Below are 20,855 nucleotides of genomic sequence, written 5' to 3'. Positions count from 1 at the left end.
CTTTTGGTGTGTTGTACTACTGCCCTGCATGGGTAGCATCGGGTTTGATATTGCAGCTCATCTTCTGCTCCTGGGATGTTTCATAGCACTCACTGTCTGAGAAGTAGCATGTGCAGCCCTGCAAGGCAGGCAGGGGGTTCCTGGCTCCATGGGAGACCGCACGTAACCCCTGGGGGAAGTTTTTGGACAGTTCTCTTCCTTCTGCCCTTTGCGCCCAGCTCGCTGGAACCATGAACTGCACTCCTCCTTCAGCAACTGCTGCTGCCACCTTGTACTGCACCTGTGCTTAAGTTTGGGTGAAACACCTGAACGCCAGTTTTAACACAGCAGTTCCCAAGTCCTGTAAGAAATGACTAGGTGCTGAGTTGGGAAGATGAACAGACAGCTGTGTCTACGCATTCAGCTCCCTGTACAACTATGCCTTTACAAAAAAAAAAAAGTTGATTTTGAATGCAGTGCCAGAGTTGTGGAAGGTGTTTTTCCTGCTGTATGTGTGAAGTTACTAAAATCCAGTTTGTCCCATCATTGGAACATCTTGCACAATGGAGCTTCTTGGAACTCCCCAGCTACAGCTTTGAGGGCAGAGAGGGAAGAACGCTTTTATCTTCAGTTACAGCTTACCTTACCATTTGTTTCTGTTGAATCAGCTCAGGGTGAGATGATTTAAAGTGTGTCAGCTGCACCTTCACCTGGTGTGGCAGTAACCTCCCTGCTACAGCAACAGCATGTTCACCTGAATAAATGGGGAAGACTTCAGTAAAAACAATAGAAAGGCACCTTTTGAGTAGGGGCAGAGCTCAGCCAGGGGAAGGAAAGCTACAGGCATCTGCCACAGTTTTCAGTAAGAAAACAAAGGAGAAGTTAGATATTCCCTTGTGTGCTATTAAAGGAAAACACAGTTTGCTGCACCAGCCACTTGTTTTGGAGGCTTATAAATAAACCTTCAAGTTTCATTACCTCCAAACTAGTTTGCAATAAACATGCCTAGAAGCAGACCTGCTTGCGCAGCTACTCAGGCATGAAAAATACAGGCTGTTGGATCCTTGCCCACCTGGCACAGGGAATAAGGGACAACTCTTAACAAGTATCACACTTAAGTAACATTTATTTTATCAGAGTAGATGGTCCAAGTTAAAAGCACTCATGCAGTCGAGGGGCCTGGTGGCTGTAAAGAACTTTTTTCCCCAAGTTTGTGCTATGTGTGAGCACTTCCACTGAAGTGAAAGTAAGGCAGAACCAAGATTGAGCAAGGTACAGGCACTTTGTTCCCAGTTCAAGCAGGGAAAAAAAAAGCCTACATCAGGTCCTGGTCCCCCCCACCCCAAAAAAGCCTCATGTTTGTTAAACAAAATGTTGTAAAAAATAGAAAAAACCCAAGATACAGAAAGTCAGTGCTCCCTAACCATACACTACTAGTTTACGTCATCATATGTAAGACCAGAAGTATAAGAAATCATAAATCAGAGCTTACTATTAACAAGTGTTCCGTTACCTGGGGTATGTAGGGATATGTGTAATACCAAGTATCTGACAGCAGTAACTGTTACACGAACAGTCCCACTCGGTATTGCCCACCCTGCCTAACAGCTTGTCTCACCACGCAGTTAGAACGACTGCTTGTAGGGAGTAGCATAGGAAAGGTATTTTAGATTCCACATTATCTGGTTACGTAAAACAGTGATTTACAAAAAACTCATATACCAAACAATATTCTAAATAAATAGTTCATCTTCATGACTATATACAGAGTCCCCGTTATGTTAGTTATCCAAGAACGGCATGTCTGTGTCCATGGGTGCCGGGGCAAGTTCACATAGATAGAACAGCGTGGCTTCGCTCGCTTCCGCCTCTGTCAGCGGCTCCAGCCGCACCAGCTTGCTCTGGGTGGGCTCGGGATCCAGGCTGCTCTCCAGGAGCTCGTCCACTTCCAGGGGTTTGTCAACGGAGGAAGGAGTTTCAGCCACGAAGCTCCCGCTCTCGAGGATGGAGCCTGGGTTCCCATCGAGGAATGCAAGGAGTGGAAACGCAGTGTACTGGATGAGCTGCTTATCTAGGGGGAAAAAAATTCCCAGAACATCATCAGTTCTCAGGCCTTCCTACATGCAGACGGAAAAAATACAATCCAACCCACAGAATTTATTTAAAGAATAGTTAATAAAAAAAACATTATAGCTGTTTGTTTTAAATGAGTGATTGAAGAACTGTTACGTTCACGCGTAACATTGTTTGTTCAGATTCTCCTGCAAAAACATCAGTTTCTCTGCACCTGGTGCAGTGCCAAAAACCTGAAAGCAAACGCAGTCAAGTATTTTCTTTTGTTATTTACTTATTAGCTTGACACAAAACCAGACAAAGAGCAAATAACTAAGATGGTTTATAGAACAAGGCTTGTTAAACTGTTTCAACAAAGCACTACAACTAACCTGATTTGGGCTTAAAAACTTGTGTTTCCTGTGAAGCCGCTGGACCAGCATTATTCTTGGTAGTTTCTATTCCCTTTGTCTCCATCTGGAAACAAAAGCAAAATCTTAAACACATGCTTAAAGCCTTTTCCAATGCCACCAGAACACAGCTGACCAACTATTAAAAAAAAATAATCAAATTTTTATTTGTGAAGGGATGCAGTGGTATCAGTTACCCACACTAACAGACCTTGGCTGAGAAAACATGAAATGGAAACACAGGCTGACTCAAGCAAGAACCAAATGCAGTGCTCATGAATGAACAGGACAAGTTCAAAGTGCTAGATCTTTGCTCTGCTGCTTATTCTTGTGCTTCTTTTCTCACCAGACAATACAGATGAAACCATTCTGACAATGTGTGCACCATGTTTGCAAGTACTAAAATCTTAGGGGACACAAAAGTCAAGAGACTGGTACAATATACAGGTATCGGCCTTAATGTAATATGAGTTTTAAAGGACATAATTAATTAGCGTGCTTTTCCCTTTTCTGTTTAAAACCTAACAAACAGGACGAATTCAGCTGCAGCCTTTCTATTCTCATGGAAGTCTTCAAAGCCAGAGCATGAAAAAAGTGCTATTACACCAGAAAAGAAAACAGTAAAGGATGAATAAAGTTTGCATCTCTCACTACTGTGTACATTGAGCAATGGATTTAAGACTTACTTTGGTATTAGTGATATGATCTGTGGGATTCATCTGCACGGAGCTTGTAAAAAGCTGAATAAGACAAAACACATCAAGTTTTAGGTATCTCGATGTTGCTATTAAGAATACCAGAACATCACATCTGCCTGTGAGAGAATTATCCCTGTACTTCCATGTTTTCACCCTCTATCAGGATTAGAGTTTATTGACAGGTAGTTACCATTCTGCAAAGAAAACCTAGCTTTGGAGCGTAAAGGTTTGGAATTCCACAAACCTCGGTCACAAAGGAAACAATTGCATTACGTCTAACTTAAGACTAACACGGTTTGCTGCAGTCTTAAAATGATTCCTTCTTACGTTGCTGCACAGAGAATTCCGGGTACAGTAAGGAAGAACACACCCCATCAGGTTTGCAAGTGACACCAAACTGGAAGGAGTCATCAGCACGTGGGAGAGCAGAGCTGCTGTTAAGAGGGATCTCAGCAAGGTGGAAGAGGCCGACTGGCACTCCGTCCAGTTCAACAGCCACACGCATTTAGGACACAATAACCTCACGCATTGGCCCAGGTTAGGGAACGCACGGACAGGGAGCAGCTCCTCAGAGAGGAACCTGGGAGTCGCGGTAGACAACACTCTACCACCAGCCAGCAGCATGGCCTTGCTACAGGGAGGCACGCTCTGCTACGGGCAAAGTACAGCCAGGAGGTCACTGGAAGCGATCGTTTCTCCACACAGCACCTGAGGCCACCTGGGGAAAAGTGTCCAGTTTTAGGCTTCCCAGCATGAGACTGTTCAAACTAGAGGGTGTCTGGAGGGCCACAGACGTTTGGGGGCTTAGGACGTACAAGAGGCTGAGGGAGCTTGGCTAGTCTCGTCTGGAGAGGGCAGACAAGGGAGGATAACTGCACTCTTCCACTGCTTCTAAAGAGGTGTTGTTGCGGAGAAGGCAAATGCCACAGAGGTGGACAAAGGACAAGAGGCAAGAGCTACAAGCTGCAGCAGGAAAACTGTGACTGACATAAGGGAATTCTTAACAAAGAAGAGTCAAGCACTGGAACAGGCACCCGAAAGGCTGTGGAATCCCCCATCTTTGGAGATTTCAGAATTTGAGTCAACAAGGTCCCAAGCAACATGATCCAACTTTCAAGCTGGCCCTGCTTTGACCAAGGGGCTGGACTAGATGACCTTCCAACCTAGACCACTCTACTTGACATAGATCTGAAGAGAAATTGAGAAAATACACATGATCTTAAGAAATAACCTGAAATGTCAGGGAAACCTGTAAAATAAATGCCAAGAACCTTTTTAACCCCAGTTCATTGAGATGACCACAGATGACGTGCTGGGCTATTAGAAAAAAACAGTATTAATCTAATTGGTGTCTGAGTTCACGTAACAACAAATATAAGCATTATTTCATTAAGAAAGCCATTCTTCAATCAACAACTTAAGCATTCGCTTGAGCAGTGGTGTAGCACTGAGAATTATACCAGTGCCCCAGAAAAACATTCACAAATATTAATAACTTTCCTTTTTTAAAGGAAAGAAAGAAAAAAAAAGTCTGTTGTGTTTTAAGTCTATTTTAAACAGTAACAACCCACACAAATATCTTCTGTAGCGTATTACCAAAAATACTTAAAATAAACAGTGAAAATTACATCGACCAGGAGATCTGGATCTATGCTGAACTGCCGTCCTGATAACATAGCTTGGAAGTCCTCTAAACTGCAGTCAATACTGTCAAGATAATCCAGAAGTTCAACCCTAGAAGACAAACAGTATTTTATTACTGTATCCCTTAACAAAAGGTGGAGAAATCCACAATTAAACTCTATGCAGATGTACTACGTGCATCTAAAAATCTTCCCCAGAACGAGAATGAACTAAGTTTTTCATTAGAAACAACCTCTGGAAAAAAATGCTCCAAAACAGATATCACATCAACGTAACACTATGACACGACATCAGCAGAGATGCGATTCTTGCATCCAGAGAACCCTAATGAGCCTCATCCACCTGCAGGAGCTACACAGATAAATCCTGACAGCTTAAACAATGATATCCACAATATTACACTGTCAGATTATGCACCCTGACTCACTTGCTTCACAGTGAAAAAAATCAGAGGCCAAGCTTAAAATAGAAGGCTCTTTAGAAATTGGCTAGAATAAAGGTGACCTATAAATTTAAAGTTCTCAATAGAAACTATTATTCAGTTCTTTTTACTTCAGTCAAACAATCACTTCCAATACTTGAAAAAAAACCAAAAGACCGGGCTACTCACTTTCCAAGAAGATTTATATTCTGTGAAATTACTCCATTCTCATTGAGTATGGAATCCATCATTGAGACCGGATCTTCTGCAGTCAAAGTGGACTGGTTATTCAGCTGTACAGCACTTGACATTAGTGGGCTTGTACTGTCACCGACAGGGCCGATGGGATCACCAACTGGGACAGCAACTGATTCTGTGATTTTATCCCCTTGAATTACAGGGGCATATTCTTCTTCGTTATCATCTTCCACAATTACAATATCAGGAGAATGGCTACAGCTTTAATAGGAGACAAATGAATTACAGCATTTCATACACTCATTTGAACTGGTACTATTCCACAGGTTTAGTTACTTCTCATTTTAGCCAAGCTACTATAAACTTTCCTACTGCTTTTTGATATAAAACACAGCAAGATACTCTAAATGTTTTATTTTCCATTGATATGGTGCTGCAATGCTCAATACAGTTAATGCAGCTCAGCTAGCAGACGCTGTTGTGCTAGACCACAATAACAACAACTAAAAAGATATGTGAACACTGATATTTCTTGCATTAGAACAACTAAAAGCTCGCATATAAATGTAAAGTATGTACAAAGTGGACCAAAGCATAGGATGTCATCAAACTAGACAGACAATATACATTTTGCATTTTTCCTGTTGAACAGAATCAACTCTGGAGCATTCATAACAAACTATCTCCATTGACAGTGTTGTAGTTATTTAACTTTGTTATGTATACCAGGAAGGCAACCTAAAAACCAAGAAAGGGTCTCAAATAATTTGATTTCATCCATATTCTGGTTTTCTTAACCCTTAATAGCTGTTAGTTGTGCTGCCTCTCTATCACAGCCTTATCTTCATAAAGCTTTTCTATCAGAGAATGCATTCCCAAGCATTCAGCTGAACAAGAACAATGGTACTAGTTCAAGTATAAGCTAGAAATATCTATGTTTTATTCCTTGAGGCATAATACAGGCCCTATCAATGCAATGCAACTCAGGAAGAGAGTTGCATCTCAATCCCTGGACCAAGTTTCAACTGCTCAGGGCTGAAAGATGAACTACTTCTATAGTACAGACAGGAAGGAACATAGTCACAAAACACTTGGGACTGAAAAAAAATCCACCGAAATTAACTGGCTTAAAGTTCAAAGACCACACCAACATTCAACAAACACCACATGCAAATTATTCTCCATAAAAATCTGTAAAAACAAGGGAAGTCATTCCTGTCTGTATTTATAACCTAAAGTAAGATGACATCACTTACTCTGTCTTTGGACAAATAGTGTATTTAACAAGAGTGCAATAATACTGAGTACTTCTCCCTAGTTTCTATCCTCAGCATACTAAAACTCCAACAGCCATTTAATTATTTGGAACAAATCCAGAGGTCAATAAATCAGAACCTAGTGTGAATTCACAGATGAAGCTTCTATATGTGCAGGAGTACTGAATAATTCTGACCACTTCATTAAAAAAAATTATCTAAGACATCTGAATTATTGCATATTATACAACACTGAAAGCCAATTATCTACATAGACTTCTAGAGACTTCTTACTTGGAAGAATCTGAAGTGGTATCTTCATTTGCTTCTGGTGTAATGGGAAGATTTTCTTCATCACCCACATCCTCAGTGACATCATAAATAATGATGTCATCTGAAATCTGTTCCCTTTGTTTTAAGCCCTCATTTCTGTTGAGAGGTACCTGAGAATTATTTTAAAAAGAGTCAGGGGACAGAAGGACAAGGAGCTTCAGCATTCTGACCATTATCATTGTATCTTATAATGCTTCAATTCTAGAGAGGTGCAAGAGCCTTCCTACACCTCAGAGATTACAAGCTGTTTGTATTGATCTACTTTTAATAGAAAAAACGTACAAATAAATGAACAAGCTGGAGAAGAGCAGCTACAGAAAAAAATGTTTGGCAAATACTACAGGCATAGAAATAAAAATATACTAGCACTGTCAGCAAAATCAACAAAAAAGCTGTGACAAAAGGACTACACAAGAACTAAAAATAGTAAAAGAGTGACTGCTGTTTAAATAGTACTTTGTTATAAAGCTATTAATTCTAGTACCATGTTACAGCACTCATTCTAATGATTTCCCCACCAACCATTACTTGGACAGCAGAAAATAACTTTCAGTGGCATAACACATTCAAACAGCACAGCAACTTGACATGATTTTGCTGGGTTGGACGGTGCCTTGCAGAGCAGCACGCTGGGTGCTTGTCCCTGTATGGGGCTAGGGGTGCCTAACTCCTAGAGATAACACAACATTCACGTGCTATTTCTAACAGCACTGCTATTAAAAGCAAACTGCTTTCAGTAGGATCACATCAAGCTGTATTTAATACACTGGTAACTGGCTTATACATGCTTATATTGAAAAGTGAATGGTGATTATCAATCAACACACTTGTCTTCTGAAGGAAACACAACATGGCGTATCACTTCTAAAAGTTAATAGCTCTACGTACACAGCTGTGTTTTATTCCCCATATGACAAGCTACTTGATCTGTCTGCCCCCCTCTACTCCTTCCTTCATCATAAAAGAGTACACATAACAGAAGACTTACATGGTGGTTACTGTCAGCTGGTTCTTTCACAATTTGTTGAAATACATTCGACTTTGGAGGTCCATTAGTGTTCAGAAGTAGAGGCCTAAATCAGAAATAAAGGAAGAAAGCCATCTCAAAACTAATTCTTTGGTTTTAGACAACAAAACATGTCAGTATATTGACTGGCCAGCAAGTCTTCAAGGCCATATTTACCTCTTGCGTTTTAGGCTCACTAGCTGGTTATTCTGCACCAAGGTAACGATAAATTGTACAATCTATAAGGAAAAGAACACTATTGTTAGTCGCTCTACTCCATAACTGTTTCTCTCAGACTACCAAGATACCTTGTAGCAGAAGACTTCAATAATAAAATCTACACGTAAACAGCAGAACACTTATTTTTGCATAGTAACTCTCACATAGAATTGTTCAGAAAATCATGGTAGAATAGAAAACACTGCTGGTAATATTTAAAAAGAATAGCTATTCAGTTGTCTAGGAAAGGTTTTTCACATAGCTGGCAGTAAGAGTAGACTTTTACACTATATCATACAGTACACAGAAAAACATCCAGTAACTCAAACTATTACAAGAATTCTAATAAGCTATAACAGAAGGCACACAGGGATGTCGACTCTGTACATAACCTGTACCTGTAAATACTGGTTTTGGTGAAAGATATTTTTGACAGTTTCAGGAAAAAATGACATGTACATTTAACAGTATTCATCAGCTGCCTTTCCTTTTGAAATGTTGGACTTTCTTCCGTTATAGTTTTAATTTAAGGAGTAAATGTATCTGCCTTGAACAAACTGAAAAAAACCCAACCAGTAAGAGTCTCTGCTACAAGGCTGCTTTCAGTGTTGCTATTTCTGATACATAAAAAAATAAACTCTGTAAACTCTTTGCATTTACATCAGTTTTGGTAGATCATAAATCTAGCTGTTAAACCAAGCTAAGTTAACATATTGTCAGTGGGTTCCAGTCAATAATCTATCCTTCCGATAACTTCAGAAATATAGTCAGTGGGTCAGTTAAGTGGGACAGTAGTGAATTTCCAATACAGAACTTTGTACTTCTTGCAGTGAGAAAGAGTTTCTCCTGAGATCATCCAATACAGAGTATTAGTCATCTGGTTCCTGAAGTAATAAAAAATGGATGGACCATTTTAAGGGTACCTTAATGAATGATGTACAATGTTCTTGAACCTCTTTCTTTGAAAATGTTTACAAGAGTTTGGCCTTATCTTCTGCTTATGTGGTGAAATACACTGAATGTTTGTTTCACAAAGATTTATTCACCATACACCACCCTGTTGTTTTTTCTATTAAGAAGACAATTCGCATAGTACAAAAAAAAAAAGTGAGGACAAAGCAAGGTAACATGTGGCACAGTAGTCCTCATTCATAAGCACTCACTCACTCATTCACATAAGACACTTGAATGAAGCCTTACCTTCCGAATAACTTGCTGTTGTTGCAAGTGTTTTGCTCTCAGTTCTGCCACTTCCCTCCAAAGGGATTCATTCTCCCTGTTTGAAAAGGATGATTTAAAAGTCAAACTAAAACTAAGTTTTAAAATACATACATTAATGTCCTGGTTTCGGCTGAGATACAGTTAATTTTCTTTTTAGTAACTGGTACAGTGGGTTTTGGATATAGTGTGAGAACAATGTTGATAACACACTGATGTTTTAGTGGTTGCTAAGTAGTGCTTATCCTAAGTTGAGGATTTTCCAGTTTCCCATGCTCTGCCAGCAAGCAGGTGCACAGGAAGCTGGAAGGGAACATGGCCAGGATCACTGACCTGAACTAGCCAAAGGGATATTCCATACCATAGGAGTCACGCTCAGTATATACACTGGGGGGAGTTGGCCGGGAGGGGCGGATCGCTGCTCAGGCATCGGTCAGCAGGTGGTGAGTAATTGCACTGTGTATCACTTAACATCCAAGAAAAGACATCTTTTGTTTTTTATTTATTCCTTTTCATTACAATTATTATTATTGTATTATTTTATTTTACTTTAGTTACTAAACTGTTCTTATGTCAACCCATGAATTTTACTTCTTTTTTTCAATTCTCTTTGCCATCCCACTGGGAGGGGGGAGGAGCGAGTGAGCAGCTGCGTGGTGCTTAGTTGCTGGCTGGGGTTAAACCACGACAATTAATCACTTTTGTTAAAGATTAGTTGGCTTCATTAAAGCTCTTTGAAATGTGTTTTTAGACTGGGGGGCTGGGGGAGAGAGAAAAAAAAGTCACACATTTAGCAGCCTTGGCAAATAATCACAAAATGGAGACCCAAACACAACAAATAGCCTGCAGAGAATTTCCCGCCCCCTTAAAAAAATAACAAAACAAAAAACAGAATCAAATTTGGCCATACTTATTGCACATACATTCAGCATTTAAAAATGAACTGTTTTATTTCCTTTCCTATAACAAAGTTACCTTCTCCTCCTCCTTCTAGTAATTAAATCCTAAGGAATTAAATAAATAAAAAAAAAAAATCAAGGATACAACTGGTTTCTGGTAGCAGCAAAGGACCAAACAGCATAAGATGTAGTTTCCTCTCACCACTAAAAAACAGAACTGTTCATTTATATCAAGCCTGTTTGTCCTCCCTCACACACCTCTTGCTAGATGCAAGCCACCTGTCAGCAACAGTACATCCATCTTGAAAGCATCTTTACAGAACAAGCTCTCAAGTCACACATGCAGCTGTAGGTCAACCTAACAGTTGCCTCTATTAGTTCCAGTAAAGGGAGCTAATGTTAGGTGCTAAAAAATAGGAGCACAGCAGAGATGGCAGCTTTCATGAAACACTGACGTTCTACAAACCCTGGTTGTTCTGGTACTCACAGAAGTTCAGTTACTGAGACAGTATAAAAACTGCTGTAAAGTGGCCGTTGCTACCATATCCATGAACCTCGTTGTTTCCAACATCATAAAGCATATTAAGAGGTAGATAACTGTTCTGGGTTTGTGTGGCGGGGTTTTGGTCGCGGGGCAGGGGCTGCAGGGCTGGCTCCTGTGAGAAGCTGCTCGAAGCTTCCTCGGCTCCAAGCCGGACCCGCCTCTGGCCCAGGCTGAGCCCCTCAGCGATGGCGGTAGCGCCTCTGGGAGAACAGATTTAAGAAGGGGAACCTGCAGTGAGTTGGGGGATTGGAATGTGAGAGGAACCCCTCTGCAGATACTGAGGTCAGTGAAGAAGGCAGGAGGGGATGTCCCCACAGCTCGTGGTGAGACGCAGGCTGTCCCCCCCAGCCCATGGAGGGGAGCAGAGGCCCCCCAGGATGGCAGTGACTCCATGGGAAAGCCTGCACTGGAGCAGTCTGTGCCTGAAGGACTGCAGCCCGTGGGAAGGACTCACGTTGGAGAAGTTTGTGAAGGGCTGTCTCCCATGGGAGGGACCCCACAGTGGAGCAGGGGAATAGTGAGGATTCCTCCCCCTGAGGAGGAAGGAGCGGCAGAGACAAGGTGTGACGAACTAACCCCAGCCCCCATTCACTGTCCCCCTGCGCCACTGGGGGAGGGTAGGTAGAGAATTTGGGAGTAAAGTTAAGCCCAGGAAGAACACAGGGGTGGGGAAAGGGGTTCTAAGGTTTGGTTTTTACTTCTCAGTATTCTTGTTTTGATCTGATTGGTAGTAAGTTAAATTGACACCCCACCCCCCCCCGCCGCCCCGGTTAACTCTGTTTTTTGCCTGTGACCATAAGTGGTGACTGATCCCTCCCTGTCCGTGTCTTGACCCACAAGCCTTTCTTTATATTTTCACTGGTGTTTGAGTTTTTACGAAACCTTAAGCTAAGCTTTCAGAAACAGCTGTTTATATGCAGTGTGATGAAGCTTGTTACTTACTCCTCAAATGCTTCTATGTCCCACACACAATTTAAGAGTACAGTTCCATCACAAATTTAACAACTGAGATCAGAGATTCTGAACTTTCTCAATTCTCTCACCAGCTTTATTAACGTGTTTTGTAAGACTAGGTCTTCAGATTTAGCTCCAGTTTCTACCTTAATCATTTTAAACTCATGTGACAACAATATGGATGTCAAAGACCAACCATTCTATCTTCTCATCTCTACGAACTGTCAGGTCATTAGCAACTAGACATCCTTTCAGCCAAAGCCAGCCCTGCTCCAGGCAGGGGTTTAGACCTGACAGTGTTCTGAGGTTCTTTCCAACCCAAATTCGTCTACGATTTGAAAAAAGTGAATATGAACATCTTCACTCTAGACTGGCTAGATTCTAATTAAGACTCTTCTTATTAGACAAAGTGAGTTTGCCTCTGAATGTTCTACCACTCAAGTAACTAGAACCAAAGACTAGAAATGACAGCATTTGCTTCTTAAAACTTGAACTAATCAGTGGCCTCTGCCACAGAGGTACATTCTCAACATAAGGAGTCCTGAGACAGAGTTACTGCTGAGGTGCTATGACTTACAGTGCATGAGCTTATGCTTATATATCCTGTCTATATCTACATACTCTAAAGGATTCAGTAATTAGTGAAACACATCTCTCATTGTTGAGAATAAATCATAATTACTAACTAGGTAATAATGCAATTCTAAAAATATTCTATTTACATTTGGATTTTAGATGCTGTACCTCTGTCACCGAGGAAACTAAGGAATTTCCAAATTAGATTTCTAAACAGATTTTCATAGGCATTAGCTCTTCTGCAATTTTTAGCAGTAGGGAAATGAAGACGACAACAACAGGAAAATAAAAAGCAATGAGCACAGACATTAATTGTAGTAAGAAAGTATTATAAGCAATTTGCACAAACCAAACTCCGCCTCAAACTAAATGCAGTAACTACGTCAAACTTGAAGACGTAAACCAGCATACTTTATGCTAAGAGCCGAGTTGAATATTCAGCCTCAGCAGTGTCTTGGAACTATTATTAAAGGTGTTATTTAATTGCCCACTACAAGACAGTTCTTCAAACACCAACATTGCCTATTATTTTTAGCCATATCAGAATATTCAATTCTTAATGTAATTCTTTTATTGAAATTTATTTTCCTAAAGCAGTATTTCAAGTTAGGCAATAGGAAATCAAGAGACACCTAAAATTAGGTCTTTGTCCAATAACTATTATCAGAATTACTCAGTTTTAGGGATCAGGTGCTGATGGAGCAACTTACCTCTTCAAAGCAGACAATCGAGATTCAATAGTCTCTTGCTTAATTTGCACCTTTTGAGCACTACTTATTATTTTGGAGATATCTTCCTGACGTATCTTGTTTTCTTCAGGTCTTGAAGAAGAAACCTTTAAAAGATTAGAATCCAGAAACAACACTTTCCTTTACTCATTGTTAACTATTATTTTCTTTTGGTGATCAAGTGTATTTTCTTCTAGTGCTGACAAACTATGCCTTTAAGCTAATAATAAACCAAGCATCGAATAAAAAACACATAGAAATTTCCTCTTACAGCTGTTATCACATAAGCTTTAGTTGTTAGAAACATTTGTGTACATTCATATTCTTCAGGCATTCTCCTAAGTGCTCTACTTCATCACTGCTTCACAGTAACCCAATGTTATTAAGTACATCCCTCTCACCAGTTTAATTTGCCACATTTCTATTCAATATCTGTATTCACCTGACTCACAGTAACAGCATAGCACATTTCAGAATCACATTTAGCGGCATAACAAACACGTTTATAGGTTTGCCGCCTGTTCTCTTTGGTGGAAAGTTTAATGCTTACAGTAGCTTTCTTCCGATACAAGCTACATAAACCAAGCAGACTGTTATATTGCTGATGGTAAAGTCAAAGCACACTCTGCACTTCTTCTAGTACCCATTTGCAAAGTGTCATATTTGCATAACTCGCTCATTTTTGCCACCTGTGAAACTTACTATACCAGCAAAGCAGGTTAGATAAAGGAGCCTAGTCAAATCCCCCAAAATATCTTTAAACAAGTCAAGATATATACAAGAGCAGTGCAGTTTGCTTCCCCAAACTCCAAACTTACTTGCACTTGCAATCCTGCAATTAAACTTGACATGAACTTTGCTATTCATTCATACTTACTAGTACAGGTTTTCCACATACTGAGTTTTCACTAACCTTCCTTTTAATGTGTTCCAACAAGTCCTCCCGGCCCTGCTTAAAATAGGGGTGCTGAAACTCTACGGGACCATCTCGCTCCAGTTTGACAATCCCAGATTCAACATGAACAACTTTACGGAAGCCATCTTTAAAAAAAAAAGAAAAAAAAAACAACCACCAAACTCTCAAAACCCACATTAAGAAATTCAAGCTATGCTGTTCCAACTATCCTGTTACCAGTTTTGAGGATGAGAAAGTATCCTAGTTGCAGAGAACACAGGACCACTGCTCAATGGAAATTGTCTATAACTAAACATGTACAGGATCTAGAACTATGTCAGAAAGCAAAAACCCAAGAACTTACACATGTTTAACTGTCTGACAAAGCTTGCCATGTTGTTGTGCTTGAAATACTTGGGAAGAATCTCTTTTGCGAATCTCTGTTCATCCAACACCAAGAAACTCTGGCCATTCTAAAATGAAAGAGACAAATTAAGCTACTTAAAGACCATTGTAGGAAACACGCTGGGCTTTTAGAATTAATCACCAGATAGGAATGTTTCCTTTGTGCATGCAGTATGTAACCGATCTGCTTGCCTACAATTTTCCACAACAAAAAGTGTACAAGCCCCACGGTCGCAAAGCAACAGAGTATCATCAATTTACATCGCTATCCATATCTGAAGGGCAACACCTCTATGGTTACTCAGTGCTTCCTCAAGAAATGAATTGTTTAACAACAACAATTACCACAGTTTCACTACAGGACAATACTATTGATTTCCTATGTAGCTTCAAAGTATTGGAAAGGAAGCTAACAAAGAAAGAGACTCTGCAAGGGAAATAAACCCAACAACCAGCTGAGAGCCCCTTCTGCCTTCCAGTATAAAAGCATGATTAGTTTGATAGAACTTGTAGAGCAGATGGAGCTGTCAAAGAGCTGAGGGTGTCCACTGGGTTTTGGAGTTACCAAAAAGGTAACCACCCAAGGCAACATCCTCCTCCTGGGACGCCAGTTGTGAGGGAGGACTGATCTTCTATTTCATCCAGAGGCTTTGACTAAAATAGAAGGCTCAGCTCTTTGTTCTTCAGTGACTGTGCTCCATTAACTAAAGGACAAGCAATTGGCAGAATCCAAATTAGCTACTTCAAAATGGTTTAGGTTTTGTCTGTACATCCACAGTACTCTCACACTGTATTTAATGAGAAGCCTATCATCTTTGACAAATGTCAACACTGATACTGCATCTTCTTAGAAGCCCTTTAGTTCAACAAGTCACGTTTATTTCTTACCCCCAAATGCCAGCAGTTCTATGATCCCAAGAAGCCTGAAGAACCAACCATGAGACCACGTGAAGATCCTTGCCCAAGAACCTGTTTCTGACAAACTAGCAAGGATTGTCAGAAACAGGGTTTATAAATGGCTCGCCAGTGGAAGAGTTAAAGAGCTTAAGACTGAGAGAAGGGTAGAAGATGAAAACTTCCCAGCAATGCCTACCTACCTCTTGTTGAGAATCAGTCAGTGGAAGGGAAAGGGAAAGCAAAGGAAAGGGCAGGAACAGATCATTGTAGACAATGCATTAATGAAACTCACCAGCTGAAGGTACTCAAACAAGCAGCACTACAGTGACCTGTGACACCAACAGACAGCTTTCATGCAGCGCCTCACTTTATTGTCACTTTGACATTGTTCAGGCCTAGCGCAGAAAAATCTGGGAAACACATCTACTAGTTCTTGTTGCTCTGCCAGTCGTTTACAGCAAAGCTGTACAGATGATAAGGCCTGACCTGAACTCACTGGAGCATTACTACATAGCTAAATACCGTTTTCAAGTCCTAGCGTTACCGACTGCAGCATACAGCAATCTCCCAAGGACTTCACTTGGCACTCCCTGTACGCGTTTCCTCAGACAACACGTACCCATGGCTTCACTGAGGTATGTATGCAGGGAGTCAAAATTTGGCTGTCTGGTTTCAGATGGTGTTTATCCTTACAGTGTAAGGATATGGATTTGTATAGGAGGAAAGTGAAACATTACAGTAACTGTACTCTTCCTCCTGTTACACTTGGTATGCTTTCTGTACCCCATAATACTGACATAGCATAGTTTTAAAAGATGTCATCCCTTGTGTACCAAGTGATCCCAATACCTTCCCCCACACAAGAACTGCTGAATGCTGATAACATCAGCGGTGATCAGTGGATCTTCCTTCCACAAACAGCCTTGCAGGATCTCAAACAATTAGCCTTTATTTTTAATTAGGAAAATAATACAAGGATACTTAATAATAGCCTTGGTGTGCTTATGAGATAAACATAAGCGATGCATTTGGAAAGTCTCCATTAAAAGTGTAAGGTGGCAAAAATGGCGCTTCTTAAGCGAGACAACATAATATCTGAGTCTTCACATAGCCCTTCATATCTCTCTTCCACAAAAAAAGTAAAAACTAAAAAAATTAGTAGGAAAGCTGCTGTAATCTGCCGAATCTACTTGCTCCCTGCTTCAGGAAGTTTTGGCTGAAGTTACTGGTAACTCATTATCAATAAAATCTTTAAGAAGACATTTTATCATCGCTTGAGCATTTAAAATTGAATCAGCTGAGAGCTGCCACCTCAACACCACGTGAAGAGGCCAATACAGTTTGAGAGCAGGAATTTTAAAATATGTTTTTAAAACATCTAAGATATAGAGAAAAATTAAATTATTAAGACCCCCTGCATTTATCACAGGAGTGAGCAACAATTACTGAAGCAAACATGCCAGCCCTTCATTACATTGTAAGAAGGTGGTTACTTCCTGCCTTCCAGTATTTTAAGATACTTATAAAGTTTGTCCTCTGATAACGCTTCTTCATTATTCACTACAACAGTGTGCATTTTAATATAAAGGATTCAAGATGAAAGGACACCCAACTCCGGTTTTCTTTTTTTTTTTTTTTAAAAAAACAATCAAAGTAGATGTAAACCAACACGGCCACTGCACACCTTTAACTGGCAGTTCCCAGGACAAGGACTTCGGTTACCAGAGGCACAGCACCGGGGGTGGGGGGGTTAATGGGGACACGGGGGGGTGCCCGCCCCAGCAGCTGCCCCCGCACCCCGGGACGACGCCACCCGAGCGCGACAGTTGTCGCCCCACGTGGCCGCCCGCCCATGAGCCCGGCCCCCCCCCCCGACCCCGGCCAGCCCCGCCACTCAAGGCCGCCCCATCCGGACCGGTGTCCCCTTTGTTTCGCGTACGGCAGACGCTAACACCCCGGCTTCCCCCATCTTCTTTTTACACCCCGGAGGAGGACGCTGTCACGCAGCCCCCCCCCCCCAGCCGGTTCCCCCGAAGGCGAGCCCTGTTATTTACGAACTCGCCGACCCGCGGTGGAAAAAAAATATCCCACCGCAGCTCTGCGTTCCCCATACTTCGGTTTTAATAAAAACTGCGTGTCAGAGCACATTCCCCCCCGCCCCCAGGCTCAGGGACGCCCGCCTCCCGGGGAACCCCCCAGCCCGCTCGGTCGGGAGCTCCAGCAGGGGACGCGACCACCGCCGCTCGCACTGCCCACCTCCCCACAGCCGGAGACGCAGGCGGCGGCTGAGGGCCGGATAAACGAACCGGCCTTTCCTCAGCAGCCCTTTACCCGGGCGGGTAGAGCTACGACGGCCCGGTAGCTGAGGGGAGGGGGGGGTGTCCGCTCCCTGACGGGGGGGGGCGGCTGAGGGGAAACCTGACCGAACCGAGGGGGCCGGGCCCGGTTCTTCCGCTCTCCCCACGCGTAGCCGAGGCCCACGGCTCCCTCCTTCCCGGCCTTCTTCCCCTAGCAGGCCCCGGCTGCCCTGAGGAAGGCGGTTTTCGTCTGTCTGTCTGTGTGAGGGGAAGGGGGGGGGAGAGCAGCAGCTCCCGCCGCCCCGCGCACGCGGGCGGGGCGGCTCAACCGCGGCGGCAGAGCTCGCGCGCGCCCCCCCCCCCCCCCCCCCGGCCCCTCACTCCCCTCCTCACTCGCACCTGGCTCCAGGTGATGAGCTGGTTACTGGGGGCTTCGCCCACCAGCGCCCACAGCTTGCTGAGGAACGCCGGGACCCCCGCGCTGGCGGAAGGCGGCGGTTGGGGCTGAGGGGGCTGCTGCTGCGGTGGCGGCGGCGGCTGGGGCTGCTGCTGCGGTTGCTGCTGCTGCTGCTTCATTGTCGCTCGGGAGCCTCCGCCGTCTGGCCGGGGGAGGGGCGCGAGGAGGAGGAGGAGGAGGAGGAGGAGGAGGAGGAGGAGGAGGAGGGAGAAGCAGGCCGGCCTTGCTCTGTCCCGCCCCCGCAGGCGCATGCGCAGCGGCCCGCCGCGGGTGCGCCTGCGCGCCGCCCAGCCCAAGCCCTGCGTTTTTACAGCACGCCCGCACGTGCGCCGCCCTCACGTGTCACAACAGGCGCGGCGCGAGAGGCCGCCCGGCCGGCAGGGGCGGTGCCTGGGGAGAGAGAGAGCGAGCGGCGGGTGCCGCCCATGCAAATGTGGAGGGGTCAGGGCCAATGAGGGACGCGAGTCTCTCCTGCGGGCGGGGCCAGGGGGTGGGGCGGGGCGCCGGTTCCCGCCGGGGCGCCGGGCGCGTGGCGGGAGGCCGAGGGAGATGGCGGAGGGTGAGGGGAGCGGGCGGGCGGCGGGGAAGGGCTCGCCTCCCTCCTCACACAAGTCACGCAGGGCGGAGCAGGCGACCGTAACTGCAGGTACTGCGCACCCCAGGATCCAGCCCGTTGCTCAGGGCACTGCGTCCGCTCCGGCCGAGATGTCCCTCAGCCTCCTCCCCCGCCGTGGCCCAGCGCTACAGCCGTGACAGGATTAACACCGCCGGTACGGCCTGCCTCAACGGCGGCTGTATGAAACGTTACGGACGGCATTGCTTCCTTGGGGAGTCCCTCAGCTGAAGAAAGATAACGTGACGCCTTCCCTTTAGAAAGCGTCAAACCGGTAGCGAGAGGCAGACTGCCTAGAGCTGAAGCACCACCCAACAAAAAGCCTCAGCACCGTTCCCTTCGACGAACTGCTTGCCAAAATAGAAAGTTACTTGCCAACGTAGGCAAAGCTAGAGCTGCCTCATGTCATCCTCAAGCTTCTCAGGGTTGTAATAAAAAAGAGTTTTCAAGTTCCTGAGTTTGATGACAGTTTCAATGAAAATACGTACAAAATTGTTCAGGTTTTTCAAAGCCAGTTGAAAGGGTCACTTTCTGCTGCCAGTTCTCTCTCAGCAGCCTGCTCTTGCCTGTGACTGGGATCCAGGGAGGGCAGCAGAACAGGCCGGCACGGTCTTGGCAGCAACTTACAGCTGCAGAGAACGTGCCTTTTCAAAGACTACCCAATCCTATGTTTTCAGAAAGGTCTGGTAGAAAGGTTAAGAAATAGCAAAGCAGCTGGAAAACATGGGCAAACATAGCATGGTAAATCATTATAGACATGATATAAGAAAAAGAACATGTAATAATGTAAGCATATGTGCAACAGAAGCATCCAAGCTAACTCTAGAAAAAAAAGGCAGTCCCAGGGGAGACCTCTCTCCGAGGCAAGTTGTGTTAGACTTCAGACCTATTGGCTACAGAGGCTCTGAAAAGAAACTGATTTAAATCAAAAGGATATCTCTAGGAAAACAGCCTAATAAATGGTAAAGAGCAATAAAAATAATTTCTTTCCATACTCTACCCAGTATTTTGCAAAACTTAATCACAAACTTAATGGCAAATATTTTTTAATAAATTGTTCTATGGAACTAAAACTAGTATTTTCACAACAAATCCTCATCAATTGACAGTGTTACTGAGGTTTTGTTCAGAGTTCTCACAGAAGTCTCAAAGAATCAAGGTCAGCTTGATCTGCTTCAGTTTGCAGTGAGAATAAAGCACCGTGGCACAGGAAATTAATTGAGAACCTTTAGCCTGGTAGCATGCATGAAAAAGAATTCAAATATTTCCATTTCAAGCTGTATATCACACAGCTTCTCTTTTCCCATTGCATTAGAAGGCTACAACAGCCTGTAACAAACTCATTGACTGACATTCACTAGATCATTCCTGAGAGGAGAAGTCACGGTTACTAAGTTTATGGCTTAGCTTTTCAGGGACAGTATTTGGAATGATAAAACTTAAAAGAATGTCTTTTAAATTTAAGCACAAGTTTACAGTAATTGTCCAAGTAGTTTTTCATCCTGACACACACGCAGCAAGCTCCTACCAGGTTCCATTGATATAGCTACAAATGCTAGATAAGCAGAGAGAATATGGTTATGATTTAGTCCGGACACAGTACCACTCTCCATCTTACATTTCTTGTTTACAACATACATTTGAAAATAGGAGTTGATTTGCAGAACGGCTGGATAATATTTCAAATTGTGCTTGTAAATGTCGACTTATTTCAAAAGATAAAATGCTGTATCAGTATCTTTTGCTCAGACAGAAGTGGAACCATGCACTTAATTTTTTTGCATTTCACTAGTAGATTGAACATCATCTTGGTGAGAAAGACCATCGTATAACTTGATTTCCAAAGTCTCAGAGTTGAGGTAAGTCTTTTAACCTTTCTTTCTAAACCTCAGTTTAGGGAAAAAATTTTCTTCTGAAGCCTTAAGGCTTAGGAACTGGAAGTTACGAATTTAATACTTAACATGAGTTGTACATCGCTAACATTTTAAGTAACCCTTCAATTAGTTTTTTATTATCTTACAAGGTCTGAGCAAAAGGTAATTGCTTGCCCATGTTCATAAAGCTTCCTGTTAAGTTATTTTACAAGTCAGCAATTGTGGAACTCGCCAGTCTTTAACCTGGGGCTATTTGACTTCCCAGTATCTTCATGAGCAGTG

General features: G+C 43.1%; 1 protein-coding gene across 2 annotated transcripts; it reads right to left on the bottom strand.

Moving 5' to 3' along the window:
- Positions 1 to 1,087: 1,087 nt before the first annotated feature.
- On the bottom strand, positions 1,088 to 18,278 carry HSF2 (heat shock transcription factor 2). 2 transcript variants are annotated; one of them, XM_075046852.1, is made up of 13 exons: positions 18,029 to 18,272; positions 14,395 to 14,503; positions 14,049 to 14,176; positions 13,118 to 13,242; positions 9,417 to 9,492; positions 8,175 to 8,236; positions 7,980 to 8,064; positions 6,953 to 7,101; positions 5,394 to 5,663; positions 4,768 to 4,873; positions 3,128 to 3,181; positions 2,424 to 2,508; positions 1,088 to 2,050 (listed from the first exon to the last, which is right to left on the bottom strand). In XM_075046852.1, the coding sequence occupies exons 1-13, from the start codon at positions 18,203 to 18,205 to the stop codon at positions 1,761 to 1,763; spliced, it is 1,716 nt and encodes a 571-aa protein (XP_074902953.1). In that variant the 5' UTR covers positions 18,206 to 18,272; the 3' UTR covers positions 1,088 to 1,760. The 2 variants fall into 2 exon arrangements, with proteins under 2 accessions (XP_074902953.1, XP_074902954.1); XM_075046853.1 differs by lacking the exon at positions 3,128 to 3,181 and having other exon boundaries at positions 18,029 to 18,278.
- Between the last annotated feature and the right edge of the window lie 2,577 nt (positions 18,279 to 20,855).

The sequence above is a fragment of the Buteo buteo genome, chromosome 15 (assembly GCF_964188355.1).
Source record: "Buteo buteo chromosome 15, bButBut1.hap1.1, whole genome shotgun sequence".
NCBI classification, from domain to species: Eukaryota; Metazoa; Chordata; class Aves; order Accipitriformes; family Accipitridae; genus Buteo; species Buteo buteo.
The sequence above is the reverse complement of the archived record's forward strand: the minus strand, read 5'-3'. Positions and strand labels throughout refer to the sequence as shown.